This window comes from Salvelinus sp. IW2-2015, linkage group LG17 (genome assembly GCF_002910315.2).
Source record: "Salvelinus sp. IW2-2015 linkage group LG17, ASM291031v2, whole genome shotgun sequence".
NCBI lineage: Eukaryota > Metazoa > Chordata > Actinopteri > Salmoniformes > Salmonidae > Salvelinus > Salvelinus sp. IW2-2015.
This window is the reverse complement of record NC_036857.1, coordinates 12,793,852-12,805,805: the sequence shown is the minus strand read 5'-3', so window position 1 is coordinate 12,805,805 and position 11,954 is coordinate 12,793,852. Positions and strand designations below refer to the sequence as shown.

The 11,954-nt window shown below is 41.1% G+C and overlaps 2 protein-coding genes across 3 annotated transcripts; both read right to left on the bottom strand.

The window, feature by feature from the left end:
- Window positions 1-2: 2 nt before the first annotated feature.
- Window positions 3-5,960, bottom strand: LOC111976615 (serine/arginine-rich splicing factor 6). The gene is made up of 6 exons (XM_024005583.2): window positions 5,771-5,960; window positions 3,173-3,339; window positions 1,841-1,965; window positions 1,210-1,412; window positions 1,023-1,100; window positions 3-930 (listed from the first exon to the last, which is right to left on the bottom strand). The coding sequence occupies exons 1-6, from the start codon at window positions 5,875-5,877 to the stop codon at window positions 603-605; spliced, it is 1,008 nt and encodes a 335-aa protein (XP_023861351.1). The 5' UTR covers window positions 5,878-5,960; the 3' UTR covers window positions 3-602.
- A 917-nt stretch (window positions 5,961-6,877) lies between these two features.
- Window positions 6,878-11,723, bottom strand: LOC111977239 (mRNA export factor). Of its 2 annotated transcripts, XM_024006609.2 has the most exons (13): window positions 11,641-11,723; window positions 11,188-11,306; window positions 10,953-11,057; window positions 10,734-10,826; window positions 10,562-10,648; window positions 10,334-10,420; window positions 9,884-9,955; window positions 8,368-8,496; window positions 8,036-8,142; window positions 7,863-7,938; window positions 7,549-7,743; window positions 7,340-7,425; window positions 6,878-7,159 (listed from the first exon to the last, which is right to left on the bottom strand). In XM_024006609.2, coding segments are annotated over exons 2-13 (1,119 nt in total). In that variant the 5' UTR covers window positions 11,269-11,306; window positions 11,641-11,723; the 3' UTR covers window positions 6,878-7,158. The 2 variants fall into 2 exon arrangements, with proteins under 2 accessions (XP_023862377.1, XP_023862380.1); XM_024006612.2 differs by lacking the exon at window positions 6,878-7,159 and having other exon boundaries at window positions 7,336-7,425; window positions 8,389-8,496.
- Window positions 11,724-11,954: the final 231 nt, after the last annotated feature.

The window sequence follows — 11,954 nt, the reverse complement described above, 5'->3', positions numbered from 1 at the left end:
AATTTTCATATGAACTTTTTATTAAATGTACAATAAAAAAAAGGGCATGTTACATGTAATCAAAACGGCTTCTTATGTGGAGAGGGTGTAATTTGTACCACCATCCCCGGTAAACCTATTCATACAATGCCAAAAACCTGTTCATCTACAAATTGTATGCACACACAGTACATCTTGAGGGGGGCTCAATAGGTGAAATGATTCCTATCATGAAAATGAAAAATCAATTCAAAACACCACCCTGAGGTAAGCAAAAGAAGACGGCGGAATACGAACAAGAACTAAAAGGATATTAAAGAAAAGGCCTGGCTTGTTTTAAATACAAAGCCCTTCAGACAAGCTCCTCTATGTACAATTAATACAAAACGGATCAATAGCTGTAATCTACGATGCGCACTCCCCCACAATAAACATGACTAAATCATTCTCATGCCATGTATAATACGTCAAGATAGTAGTTCGGATTTTTAAGTGTCAAGGATAGCACTGATTAAGACTGAGCATGCCTTGATGCACCTGGTGCTGCAATTGAGCTGTCAAATCAAATAGGAGCTGGTCCTATATCACCAGTTGCTCAAATGAGGAACATGTGGATGAAGCCTTTAATCTCGGGAAGCTGATCTAGACCTGGATTTGGAGCGGGAGACTGAACGCTTGTCCGGAGACTTGGAGCGACGGTCAGCTGCTGGGGAAGGGGAGCGAGAGGAACGCTCCTCCTTCCCATTTTCCACGGGAGATGCTGAGCGGCTACGGGACTTCTTGTTGGCCGACTTCTCCTTGGAGCGGCTGCGGGAATCCCGCTCGGATTTCACCTTGGAGCAGCTCTTGGAACGGGACTTGCTTTTGTTGGAACGGGATCTGGATTTGCGAGAGCGGGAACGAGACTTCCTTCCAGACTTGGAGTGGCGTCTCTTGCTGCGAGAATGGGATCTGCAGGGGGTTGACAGAATTGTTAACAATCTTTGGTCAATATGGGTACAACAATCTAAACCATACTTCTCTAGACATTAGGGCCAGCTTACCGGGAGTGGGATCTGGAGTTACTCCTGGAGCGACTGCTCCTGCGGCTCCTGCTACGAGAGCGACGTCTGCTGCGAGACCTGCAGGGGGGGAACAAGAATACAAATGTCACATTAAATGGCTGGATAAGTGACACCACACATGGGATTCAACTACTAATAAAGAGCAGGGCGGTGTGTAGAACCTCACCTGGAGCGACTGCCAGAGTAGGAGCGTCGGCGGCGAGACTTTTCCTCCACCAGACGGATCTTCCTCCCGTTGATGTCCGTGCCGTCCAGCTTGTCTAGGGCCCTCCTCATGTCCGAGCGTGAGCCAAACTCGATGACACCCTCGTTGGTACGCTCCTTGTGGGCGTCGGCATACGTGACCTCTCCAGCCTGGCGCATGAAATCCTGTAGGAGACAAGGCAAAGTCACTGCCGAACATTACCCCAATTTTTCAGAAACTAAACGGCCTACCATGGATAGCAACTGGCAGTTCATCTTCAGTACCCGTCCCTCAGCTATAATTATAAACCAGGTAGTTTGGGTAATGGACACAGATTGGCTGAAACAGCATTCCAGCTCTGTGTATATCAGACAATATACCACGGTATGGCGCAAAACTACTTGTTTACTGTTATATTTATGTTGGTAACCGGTTTATAATAGCAATAGGGCAGCTTGTGGGTTTGTGGTATATAATATACTACTGCTAAGGGCTGTATCCAGGCAATATGCTTTGCATCGTGCCTAAGACCAGCCCTTATGTATGGTATATTTGCAATATACCACAATGCTTCAGGCCTTATTGCTTAAATATAAGTGTCCCCTCGACTCACCTTTAGATCCTGCCAGCTGCAGCGGCTGGACAGATTCTCAACGATCAGTCGGTACTCGGTACGGACGGGTGGCCCATACTTATCCCTGCCAGTGCGGCTTCTGCTGCTGCTGTAACCACTACTACCTTTAAATGTCAGGACAGACAAATTGTCAGCAAAACAGAGTGGCATATAGGCATTTCACTTAGTGGATCAGACCATGAACAGAGAATGCAACTACCAGAATAAAAAGGTGTGGTAATGTTTAATATAGGTCCTGTGAGATGTCCATCTGGACCCAGTCTCAAGACAAACCTAATTAAGTGACTGAGGTATTAAAGCTGTGGCATTTGTTGGCTTAGTGGCTGTACATTTTTATTCTCCTCACTGTACAGCCTCTGAAGTAGTTCATTGCTGTGCAAAGAACACCACTGCATCTGTTATCAGCAACATACAGCCAGTCTGACAAATGTTTAAAAACTGCAAATCTTTAGCAGTATAAACAAATGGACAGTGATGTTTTTCTTACAAACTCTTGAATCCTGAAAGACAAACGGGGGCTTCCACAAAGTCAATGTCAAAAACTTGTAACACATTTTGTAAGAGTGCCAACTGACATAACTCTACAAAGGTTTTTCCCCATGACATAGCCTAACCGGTTGTCAAACTGGTGACAATGCAGTTGCTTTGCCTTCTTACAGGGAACGGTAACATGTTGACTTAAAGCCGTCCCACTTATTTTTTCAACATAGAAACCAATGGGAATCCTCACCATCACCCCTGGTCTATTGGAAAAAGGATGATGTCATCAAGGCTTCCGGTTAGGTCAGCCAAGGGTCAAGAGGCATAGGTCACACACACATTGTAAAGGTGAAAGCCAAGGCCAAACGGGACAGGCAGTCATCTTAGCCTCAATGGACTCAGCCTCAGCCCGCAGCTGGACTCTTTCAAATTGAAACATCAAGGACTTTGTTAATGTTGAAATCAAAACGCAAAGACAATTCACATGTAATGGTATTTCACGGTACAGCTGGGCTACATGGTGACAAAGTCGTGACTTCTTAACTAAATACAGTTGTTTATTGGTGTTCCACCAGGAAGAAAACACTAGAAACATGGTTTCACTACACCTAAACAATCAGTAGCAGTAATCTGAAGTCTGCTCCGAGTTGGGTCAAACTTGTACCATACTCAATGGTGACACTATGGAAATGGTGACATCATTGAGTATTGGCGAGTTAAGTCAAACTCCACTTCAGGATCACAGGCCTGTGTGTGTGTACGGTCCACATTCACATCTCCTTGACCCATTGGGAAAAGGGTAAAGGGAAAATAGAAATACATTGCACTTACTGCGACCACCACCCCCACCACCACCACCACCACCATATCCATCTCGGTCACGGCGCGGTCCTCTGGCATGTTCCACGGTCACACGCTCCCCGCACAACTCCTTGCCATTCAGTTCATACACTGCGTCGTCCGCATCACGATTATCCTCAAATTCTACAAAGCCATATCTAAAATATAAAAAAGTTAAATAAGCTAGCAATAAAAACAAATGCCAAAACAATTAATTTCAAGGCACTTCAACTACTAGCTGCTAATTAGCTAACTAGTCATTCACATTTTCTGTGAAGGATAACTATAGTTGCACGCCCCTGATCAGTCTTGATGTAACATAAAAAAGGTGAAATGGTTCAAAAAGCACATTTGTTTAAGGGTCTGCGTTTTGAAAACACAGATTTCTCAACTCTAACGCTGCAGTATAGGGTGTCATAAATTATTTCTGACCAATGGTTAAAATAAGTTATTTGTGTATATTTCCCTCTAGGAAAACCAATGGTCCAAACCTCAATTTTTTCAAAGGCCATGTTCAAAAAAATAAGTGCATTGCAACAGCTAGGCTGGACTCTGCAAGAATTAAGGCTACTGGCTACCTGACAGGCTCCCTTTACTGTTGAACTCACATCTTTCTTTTTTGAGTCGGCAGGACATAAAATAGGGCTGTATTTTACTATATACCGGTAATGAGGCACGGACTGGTTTGGGTCTTTACATTACCTTCTATAACAGTATTAGAATGTTAAAAATATATATTTGTGATATGCCATGTATAACATCCATTTTATAGTTTACACCGCTACTCAAGTCATCCCTCTCCTCGCCGCTTTCCACACAGACCTAGCCCTGCCCCTCAAGGAGTGCATTTGTTGTTGCTTGACCACGAGAAACTTGTTCAGTCTGCATGGTCAATGTAGCACATGCAACAATGTTGATGACAACAACATGGTTTCCACTTTGCTTCTTAATATAAAATTCAAAAGCGTTCTGTAATTACACAATTAGTTTCTTACATCTACAAAAAGCTACGTTTGTCTATTCTTAGCAAGTTTTAGCAGGCCTCAATCTGCATGTTGTTTGTGCAACAGTATCTTCTAAATCAAAGAGGAATTGACAAATCATGAATAGGTTGGCTACATGAACATTTAATGTAGCCAAAGATTGTAGGGTCCCCTAGGAAACACTGCCCAACATTTTGGTTCCTACCCCATCACAATAACTCCTCCCTGGCAGTGCCCACTATTATTTATAACTATAGAATTAACATCCTAATTCCATGATTCCAACAAGTGTTTTGATGTAAATCGTAACATTTGGTTAAAAACCAGGCCTAGATTATTTCGCCCATATTGTGCAGCCACATGTGGCAGTGTGGAAATTATCTAAAATTTGAGGGCAAGAAATGTAGAAATTTATGAAAATGATTTTTGGTTGAAGTTGAATTGAACAGAATAGAGAAAAGCCCAATGAATTAACTTAGAATGTATGTGTTGCCACCCTAGGGTCACACACTACTCAAGGCAAATGAACTTTTATTATTTAAAAACAAAACATACTGTCAGAAATTGATAAATATTGTGATATGCTATTTGGGCCATGTCGCCAAGTCCTAACATAAGAGGCAAGATGCATATCGATTTTTAGCAGTCATGTAGTATTTCACATTTTAGTACAGTTTCCATACCAATTCAAAATTCCTGTTATTTTTCAAAGAATTCACAACAAGTGTATCGCTGAAATGTCAACGGAGCACTGAACATATACCATGTTTCTTATTCTCAAAGCCTTCTACATTTAATTTAGCTCATGCAAATGTTTGTTACGCCCTGTGGGAGGACACCCTATAAAAGTATACATTTAAGAAAGTGCTAATGTTAGTCTCCCTTACAAAAAAAAAAAACACATGTAATATTGAAATACTGAAGGAATTACATTTATTAATATGGAGGACTGTTTCTTCTGTGGAGTACCAATATGGCCGACCGGTCACTTCAGAGCGTCTTATGCCAATACTTGCATCCAAAATCCAGGGTTTATATACATCATTGGTAGCCACATGGCCGCACACAAAAAAAATGGGTTTCCACTAGATAGCACAGAAACAAAGTCCAAATTGGCTATATTGTAAAAATGCACGAAAACAATTCTCTTTTTGGTCCTCGTTTAAGGTTAAGAGTGGTTGGTTAAGGTTAGGTTTAAAAATCACATTTTAAGAAGAGAAATTGTAGAAATAGGCGGGGTTCATGACTTTGACTGTAATAACTAGTAACGACCAAAAAAACTGCCTGCAGCCAAACAAGCAGCCATTTTGAACACGCTGTGTAGTAGCTAGCATCTAAATACGTTAGCTAGGGGCCTTCTTTACAAAACATGTTAAATGCTTTAGTAAAGCAAATGTGTGCAGCTAATAACCACTAACTTTAGCTAATTTCTATTACACGCACAGATAACACAAATGAAAGGCAAATGTATTTCGCTTATGTTTTGGGGAAGCTAGCCGAAAGCAAGTAGGTAACGTTAGCTAGCTAACGCCAACTGGATATATAGTTACCATTAGCTTGCCAGCTATTTTTTGTTCCAACTGAATCTCTTATATGATCAACTTACCCATTTTTCAGATCAATTTCCATAAGCTTTCCGTAGCCATCGAAAAATCTTTGAATGTCTTTTTCTCGAGCATTATAATTAAGTTTTCCAACATAGATGCGAGGCATGATTATTGATCCTCGCACAAAATATCGTAATCAAAAGAGAAGTAGCCGAGGAGTTCGAATGTTTTATGTAGACTGTGACGTAAAGGACCATCGCGAGAATACACGAATTCCCGCTCCGGTGTCTGGTCATCTGAACCAGTGTTTCCCAACCCCTGGTCCTCGAGTACCTCCAACAGTAGAGTTTGGTTGTAGCCCTTGACAAACGCACATAATTCAAATCATTGTGGGCTTGATGATTAGTTGACAAGTTGAATCAGGTGTGCTTGTCCAGGGTTACAATAAAAATGTGTGGTAATCGACCAGGGTTGGGAAACACTGATCTAAACCCGCCTGTCTAAATTCTGCTCGTAGTCTACTATCGTATAGAACTAAAAATATTTTCCTGCAGCATTTCTCAGTTTATCGTGCAGAGTAGTTTAGCTATATATTATAGTAGCCTACTATAGACAAGGGAATTTAAAGATACTGGGACCTGCAGCTATTGATGCCAGCAGGTAGCCTGGCGGGTAGGCGCGATGGGCCAGTAACCGAAAGGTTGCTGGATTGAATCCCAGAGCAGACAAGGTAAAAATCTGTTCTGAGCAAGGCAGTTAACCCACTGTTTTCCAGGTGCCAATTAAGGCAGCCCCCTAAGTATCCCCTTTCCCAAATGCAGTGTCCTTTTTTATAGAAATCCAAATGGGTGAAATGGGGTAATGTTAAGTTACAGAAGCCCAGTATACCATGTATGTTCTATGCATTCTTGTTTGTATAGTGTTCTAAACATATGTGAATATTAGCAGGGGTTGGCTCCCGAGTGGCGCAGCAGTCTATGGCACTGCATCTCAGTGCAAGAGGCATCACATCCGGCCGTGATTGGAAGTCCCATAGGGCGGTGCACAACTGGTCCGGGATAGGCCGTCATTGTAAATAAGAATTTGTTCTTAACTGACATACCTAGTTAAATTTAAAAAAAATGTGCAAGAGAATGAAAAAAGGTGTTGCAAAAAACAGTCGTAACTTGTCTTTATCTAGTCATTTATGTCATTCTCCAATATCGTTAAATTGTACAACAATGTAACAGAGAAAAAAAACATTACTTTAAATGCAACCATGGTATCGTGACAATAGAAAATAAAATATCAGATATTTCAAAACAATATCTTATCACTCCAACCCCTATTTTGCAAGCAGCAGCTCCACCATTGATGTTGGCACAGGAAAGGAACAGGGTCGTGCAGGCATGACGTGTGCGTTTGACAACCCTCCATTTTGCAAACAACAGGTGAGATACTGGACAAATCTAGAGACATGAGAGAAATGTACAAGCCATTAAGTCTGTTGCTTTCAAGTATTTTCTTGTCCACCAATATACATGTGGTTCTACATTTCTTAATGAGAGCATAGAAAATCATGTCTTGTGACGGTCACCATAGAGGTGACCAAACGTGATTGATGAAATGACAATGCAATTCTGACTCACCATTTCTTGTTCCGTGGTTTCAGCTCCTCAGTAGCATTACGCAGGAAGATGTAGTTCTTTTTCTGAGGGTTGTAGTACTCATGTCCCTGAGGTTAAACACATATGTATCAATTTAGCTTTTTTTTTTTTATATTGCCTGTCCATTTTGAAGGAATAGAATGAGTCTTAAATCAACCTATCATAACATGAGGTACGAGATAAAATGTTACCTTTGACCAATCATAGCTGGAGGCGTAGGCAAAGATGTTGCCGTTGTTGTTGAAGGAGCATGCTGTGATTGGCTGGTCCAGCTGCTCTGAGGTCTTCAGCTTGGTGCGGGCATCTTTATCCCAGAAGCTGAAGCGACCATCCGACCCAACAGTCGCCAGTGTCCCGTGGACAGGGTGGAAGGAGATGGCATTTACCTGTTTGATCAGAAACAGCAAGGTGTTTGCATGAAAAACACCCCAATATCTTATGCTACCTACTGACTGTATCCAAATGTATATGAAAGCAGGGTGTAGAGAGCAAAATCTGGACTCACAGCATAGATATCTTGTGGTGTGGCTGTGTTGGTTCCATTCGACCTGTGGCACTTAAAGGTGAAGTTATCCTTGGCTCTACAACACAAAAACACAGTGTGGTGAGTAGGGTGCCGTGGGTGGTAGCCAAGGTCTTTCTCACAGTTTAAGGAACAGCCTGGTTTGTGGTACTCACGGGTTAGGAGGGTTGATGTAGTGAATGGCAACCCTCCCTTCAATGCTTCCGAGAGCAAATCCAGCAGGCTTGTTCTGTTTGTCCTTAAAAATGGCTATGCAGCGGTGCTGATACAGGGAGATGGAAGAGGTAGTGTTAGGGTGTACACCACAGGCATGAACTATTCATGAATAATTGATAATCAATGGAAACTGCACTCTGAAAAGGTGTGTGTATGTACACTAGTAGATAGTCCTGTAAATGTATTGTTCATTTTTTTAAATGTAACCTTTATTTATCCAGGAAGTCCCAATGAGGTCAAAAGAACTCTTTTAGGGAGACCTGTAAGTCACCTGGTATGTGAGACCAGTCACCTGGTGTTTGAGTGGTGAGTCTATCCTCCTAAACTCAGACGGCTGGTTTTCAAGTTGATATACAATCAAACCTCGGTCTGCAGACGCTACCACTGCCATGGGGTACACCTGAAAACAACAGGGAACCAATCAGCTGAGTTGACAACACATGACTTATAAAACCAGCGGCCTCATTTATAACCATTGTGTAAATTTCACACAATACCTGCGTGCGCCATTTCTGAAAAGAATGCGTACGTCTAAAAATAGAGATTTATAAACTTGGTGCACACCAAGCATGTTTCCCGTTTTATAAATCAGACCTGTCATAAAACTGAGCATGCGTGAACGAGTATTAAAACTCCGCCTGGAAAACGCCCTCTGTTCACTTTTTATACTGACAATAACGCTCCCTTTATTTGCTGTATAATTTGTCACTATTGGAATTAGGCCACGGCAGTTTCTATAAGAAAGATCAATGGCATATTTGATTACATTTCTGTAGAGGGAGGTGTGGGCAGAAAGTGATGCTATTTTGCAGTAACTTTTCCAAACTTAACATGAATGCTGCTTATAGCGAGTGCCTGTTTGTGCATTATGGAAGATTGATTGTATAGTGGAAACAATTTAAAAGTAGGCTTCAGCCCACACTTCAATAGATTGTTTCTATGTCCTGCTTTGATATAGGCTCTAAGATTAAATAGGTTTATGTCATGCTCCTATCACACAGCAATACTGTCGCTTACCCATACTGTCAAATATTTTACATAAGCTACTTGTCTATTTACTGTGTTGACAAAGGTAAAAAAAAATTGCAGTAATTTATGCTGTATTGACCATTTCTGAAAGAGAAAACAATTGGCATACAGTAGTAGCATACATACTTCAAAGTACAAGATCAACTGTGTTATAAACCACACTGCATACGGGATCACGTATAGCAAAACTTGAAATACATTGCCTATCTATTTACATAGACCCAATTAAATGAGAGATGCGCATGGTAATTTGTTGTATGGCTACTTCAGGAATATAAACCCATCACAGCCATAAAAATGTAGGAATTTATTCTGAAATAATTATGAAAACAATTCTGTAATTATTTTAGAATCTAAAAACAAAACACACTTAATATTTGCTCTTCTCACTAACAGCAAATGGCTGCATCTTGTTATTATGTGTTTATGAATAAGCGTATCACCATATACCCCATTAGCACAGGCCAACTTTCCTGCTTGCAATACTTAAACCGCCAGAAGATATGTGTACACATGGTCTTAGTTTGAGGAGGAAAGGACATTCAAGTCAAGTTCTGTGACAACTTTTGTGGTAACTGGCACATGCATATTTTTGGGTATATTTTGTAAGTACGCACCGTTTATAAATGAGGCCCCAGGAAAGCACACTTTAAGCAATTTTTGGGGGGAAATGTAACTCTGCTGAACGCTATTTAGAGCTATTATAGAAAACCACTTAAAGAATATGAATCACTGGAGCTTTAGCACTAGGTCCTCACCACGTCTGCACAGTAGCACCTCTCCGGCAACTGCAGAGACATCATTGGGTTGGGAGAGCGGGTGTCCCAGAACTACAGCAGAGCAAATCAAACAAATAAATTAATGATTAAAAGTATAACTAAGATAATGACTATGATCACAATGGGGAAATTTTGTTTGCGACACTGTACATTTAAAACATACCAAAGCATACAAATGGACAAATATAGACAATACACACAACGAGAACAGAAAAAGTGCAATTCATTGGTGATTCATAATGATTCAACTGTACACAATATACACTTCACATCAGTACAATGTCAACTGTAAGCTAGCCTGCTGGACCTAGTGACTGTCATTCAGGAGCCTTACTGCTGCTGGGATAAAGGACTGTTTGGCTCTATTCCTTTAATAACCTATAATAACTATTATATAAAATAGTTCCCAATCCCAATTATGTTTCTTACCTTCAGAGTTTTGTCCCAGCTGCCTGTCATGATGCAGTTGTAGTTGGGGGCTTTGATCCAGTGGACTGTTCTGATAGGAGCATCATGCTAAATGGAAACATAAATCAAAGACCATTTCTCTAGTGTCAACAGAACTTGTCAATGTATTCAAGGGAAGCACAGAGAGGTGATGAAACTACCAATTGAAAAATAACACTGAAAACAATATTCATAGCCTGAAATATTTACCTGTGCGATCTGTATTGCCTGGTTGCTGTTGAGGTCCCACATTTTGGCAGTCTTGTCACAAGACGCAGTGAAAACCTTGCTACCGTCCTAAAAGAGCAAGGGAACGAATAAGTCAAGTTTCATTCAAACACCTCATATGGTTGGTAAAGATATGTGATGTGAGGGGGCCTACTTCGCTCCAGCAGACATCAAGGACGGGACCTGTGTGCATCTGCTGGGCTTTGGGGACTGTCTGCCCGTTGTCCTGTACCTCCCAACACCTCACCTGGAAAAATGTAAGAAAACAGTCTCATATGTTGTTACAAAGTGAATGGGTTTTTAGACTCATAGCAACAAAAACAGCATAAGTATGAAGTGGGCACTTTAAGTGGAACATGATGACTCGACTCACATCATTGGCCCAGGATCCCCCTATCAAGAAGTTCCCTGGCATAGCAGGGGGACTGAACGCCAAGCAACTGATGCTGTCATCTGGGGGTGAGGTTACTTCCACATCCTGTATGAGATAACATATAATTCAAAATCAAATACATTTGAATTACACCTCTCAGAACAAGTTCTACTAGTAAAAAATATTTATTATTATGCAGGTTACAGATAGGGAATGTTATTAGCTAGCTACTTACCTTCATTGGGTTGTGGGTGTCCGTGGTTGCCGCTCCAAATCCCCCAGCGCCAAAACCAGTGCTGGCCCCGAACAAACTCATGACGTCGGATTGATTTGAGCCAACACGCGGTTAGTAATCTTAAATGGTACAGAATAGACAGCATTACAATAACGTGGTTATTCAATTAACCTTTACATGATAGTATACATCAAGTACAATAACGCAAGAGGACCGCTAGCGAGTGGTTGTCAAATTGTGGCAACAGATTTAGTTATTTTTGAGCTTCAGTGATAGAACGTTAGCTAAATGAATGGAGGTTAACGTTACTCATAAACCATTATCATGTTGTTCACTTAGCAAACAATACATCTACACCAAATTAGCATATCAACTGACGCAGTGATACTAAATAGCTTACTTTTGTCCCAGTGAAATGCAGTAGTTTCAAATGTGTACATATCAATTGTTTACCTTTTTTTTACGCTGAGGAGAAGCTTGATTGAAGAAGAAAACGCAGCGCAATGAGCGGAAAAGGAAGTGCTTTCATTGCACATGCGTCGGAAATTTAGGACCGGTTCCAGGTAGTATTCATTGCAGACGCGCTGCACACATAATCTCATCTCACAATGAAATACGGGTTTTACATGTAAAAAGTAGTTAAATCGAAATCGCTGGTGATATCTGGTGATCTTGACGTTGTTCTAATTCCTCCCATGATATAAAACGAGGTTTACACACCTTCAAGGATTAGTTTGCATGATAAACATTTATTTGGGTGTTACCTA

Bases quoted from the DNA above. Each gene is read 5' to 3' on its own strand.
- LOC111976615 (XM_024005583.2), bottom strand. From the start codon at position 5,877: ATGCCTCGCATCTATGTTGGAAAACTTAATTATAATGCTCGAGAAAAA. The intron at 1,101-1,209 runs GTGAGGTTCTAC...CCCCCCCTGCAG, and splicing joins TACTCTGGCAGTCGCTCCAG to GTCTCGCAGCAGACGTCGCT. The intron at 931-1,022 runs GTAAGCTGGCCC...AACCCCCTGCAG, and splicing joins AACTCCAGATCCCACTCCCG to ATCCCATTCTCGCAGCAAGA.
- LOC111977239 (XM_024006609.2), bottom strand. From the start codon at position 11,268: ATGAGTTTGTTCGGGGCCAGCACTGGTTTTGGCGCTGGGGGATTTGGA. The intron at 11,058-11,187 runs GTAAGTAGCTAG...TATCTCATACAG, and splicing joins ACACCCACAACCCAATGAAG to GATGTGGAAGTAACCTCACC. The intron at 8,497-9,883 runs GTGAGGACCTAG...TGTTGTTTTCAG, and splicing joins GGTGCTACTGTGCAGACGTG to GTGTACCCCATGGCAGTGGT.